We start from the raw sequence: 3,050 nt of genomic DNA, 5'->3' as shown, positions 1-3,050 counted from the left end.
CTCAAATTAAAGCAAAAACGTGAATTTTAGGTATAGGGATGCTTAATAGTAATCGATTCAGAATGAAATTTAAATTCTAGACATATAAAAATATATGGGGTGTTCCATTTGAAATAAGCGACTTTTTTGCCATCAAAGTTCTTTAAATATGACGTGTTTTTTTGGATACTCTGTAAAATATTTATAAAAACTTTTCACAATAACCTAATTTACAATATCTAGTTAACATGTCAGCAAATTTTCGTAATGCCAGTTTCAATAATAACTGCGAATTTTCAATTTTATAGAAATGGTGTTTTAAAAAGATTTTTCTTTTAAACCAAAATATCTTTAAAACGGTTAGGTTTAGTTATAGGAGTACCTAATAAGAATTTAATCAGCTTAATCACTAGATTCCAAAAATGCAAAAATATACTGGGTGTTCCATTTGAAATAAGGAAGTTGACCTCGACTTCCGGTATAACCGGAAGTGATATGACCTTCAAAATATTTTTAAAAAGTAGAGTGTATCTATATTTGTTTAACCCCCAAATATGAAAAATTTAGATTAGTTACAAGTACAAAAGTTTCTAATGAAACAGTTACGTGAATCATCCTGTATATAAGTAATACATATGTAAGTAATAAATAGTAGTTCATTACCACAGTCATACTCAAAGTAAACTTTTTCGCTTTCTTTCGAAATTGGAATGTGTTCGTCTTCATTGTCGCTGTTAGCCGACAAATCGTATAACTCTTTGTTGGTATAAAAACGAAAAATTCCAGCCATTTTATTAGAAAAATATGAAAATAATGCAACTGTTTTAAAAAAATTTACTCATGTAACATGTTACGAAATTAAATTTTGTCGCCGGTAAAATCAATTGACCTGACGTTGTAAGGCTATTATTAATGCTATCTATCGGAAGATACGTTAACAAAGCGTTATGTTAGCATATAAATATTGCCAAAGCCCTTTACCACCTGTTAATATTTTTACGAAATCCGACGTAAATATACGTCTACAGCTGCAAAAGCAGCAGTGTATATTTACGTCTGGAACAGTTGAAGAGTTAATCAATTGATTTTTTGACAGTACTTTATTAGCTAACCATAATTTCAAATGCTTCCAACTTAACACACGACTGTATAAACAATTACTATTTATCTGCAAAATTTTCTATTAGGAACTTATACGACTTTGAACTGGCGCATAAAGTAATATATGAGGTTAACCCACCCGTTACATTCATATTATTTTTGCATAAATTACTTCATATTTAAATTGTTTCCCTATCAGTGGATTACTTAAAGAATTTAAACCTTTGAAGGTTTTTTAATCTGTTCACTATCAAGAGATAACAATACTTTTTAAACGCCAGAAATCCGTATCACAATCCACAATATCTTTAACAAAGTAGGTCATACAATTGCTACGTTATAATGAGTCACGAGGGTCATGATGATCATGATGACCATAGCGGTCATGATGGTCATGAAATGAACAGCTACGTAAGTATATATTTCGGATTCAGAACATTACTTTAAATCACATTTTTTTAACTTTACTTTTCAATTCCACAGTTTATCTTTTCAACAAGTGCTACGGTCCTGTTTAAACAATGGAATTTCGATTCAATTGGTGGTCTAATCGGGTCAATGTTCGCTATCTACGCGATGGCTTTCTCGTACGAAGCTCTAAAGTTTTTGAGGTCTATAGTTTTTGCTACTTTAACCCTAATATAAGAGAATGTTTTAGGGCTTATCTGCTTGCAACTGCAGCCAGGATTAAACGAACCAATAAAGGTTCTGGAGACGAAAAATCCTCAGAGTAAGCATCAAGTTTGTATTGCCATTAAATCTTTTGTCCTTGGTTTTTCTTAGGCCAACAATAATGAGTAAATGGCACTTTATCCAGGCTCTACTACACGGAGTTCAAGGGATTCTCAGCTGCTTTTTAATGTTAATATTCATGACTTTTAACGTGTGGCTTTGTTTAGCTGTGATTGGAGGTTCCATATGCGGGTATTTCGTTTTCGCATGGCGAATGCCCTCTGCTTTGCTTGATAACGACGACCACTGTCAATAGTGTATTATTAGAAAATCACTTCACAATGGACAACTGTCGTTTAGTATAATTATTTTTGTACCAAGTGCGTAAAACTTAGCTTTTACGCCCGCAGCTGAAAGTTACTACCCGAGCTGTGCAAAGGCAATAGTCGATTGAGGACTAAGCTGGTATTACGCCAAAGGTGCGAAATATGTTAACAATTACACTGTCGAGAAATTACATTATTTTATGTCTGTATGTTCTTTTTATTTCTTGGTACCTTAAATTTGAAGTAAATAATAAAATTACAAAATGGAAATTTGTCAACAAATCTTTGCGGTCATTCCACTGGTGGATATGATTAATTATTTTGATTTACATAGAATGAAAATCGAGCATAATTAGATAAAAAATAATGCGGATATGATGAGAGGCAAACTACATATGAAATAAATTGATAAAAAATGCATCCATTTGTGGACAGAGTGACTGTAAAATCACCCATTGCGAGTGCATAAGTGCATTTGGGTCAACAGAAAATAAATAAACATTATTTAAAATTTTACTATTCAAATTTAGTTAAAGTAAGGGCACTGATAAAGTAAACGCACTTACATACCTACAAAAAATGGTTGTAATGTACCCTTAGGCTACGCCTATGAATTTTCATTACTTTGGTGGTATGTCCAGGATGGCCATATGTTGGGAACCCATTATCTTCCAATAAGGGTTACCCTTCATAAAAACTTTCACTTCTTTTCCTCGTCAAGACAAAAGTCTAAAATATCCACATTTTGCTAAAATCTCACTATAGCTACAACACCCCCGTAAATCATCTTTTCTTACCATTATCTTGACGTTACGGGTTAAGGATTTAGAAAGTTACCATCTGTGGATTGTCTTGTTAATTGCCTAAAACCGAAGTACGCCTATGGGTACTGACCCCCAGATTTGGTACTTAAGATACCCCGAAGCTTGTAAAAGGACCATAACCATTATAATAATATAACTCGACGCTCCC

General features: G+C 32.9%; 1 protein-coding gene across 1 annotated transcript; it reads left to right on the top strand.

Annotated features, from left to right (window-relative positions):
* Positions 1 to 1,361: 1,361 nt before the first annotated feature.
* Positions 1,362 to 2,255, top strand: LOC136419925 (high affinity copper uptake protein 1-like). Its single transcript, XM_066406532.1, has 4 exons — positions 1,362 to 1,491; positions 1,564 to 1,691; positions 1,739 to 1,810; positions 1,864 to 2,255. Exons 1-4 carry the CDS (start codon positions 1,423 to 1,425, stop codon positions 2,066 to 2,068), a joined length of 474 nt encoding a protein of 157 aa, XP_066262629.1. The 5' UTR covers positions 1,362 to 1,422; the 3' UTR covers positions 2,069 to 2,255.
* Positions 2,256 to 3,050: the final 795 nt, after the last annotated feature.

Source organism: Euwallacea similis, chromosome 3, assembly GCF_039881205.1.
Source record: "Euwallacea similis isolate ESF13 chromosome 3, ESF131.1, whole genome shotgun sequence".
Classification (NCBI taxonomy): domain Eukaryota; kingdom Metazoa; phylum Arthropoda; class Insecta; order Coleoptera; family Curculionidae; genus Euwallacea; species Euwallacea similis.
This window is presented reverse-complemented; position numbering and strand designations above follow the sequence as displayed.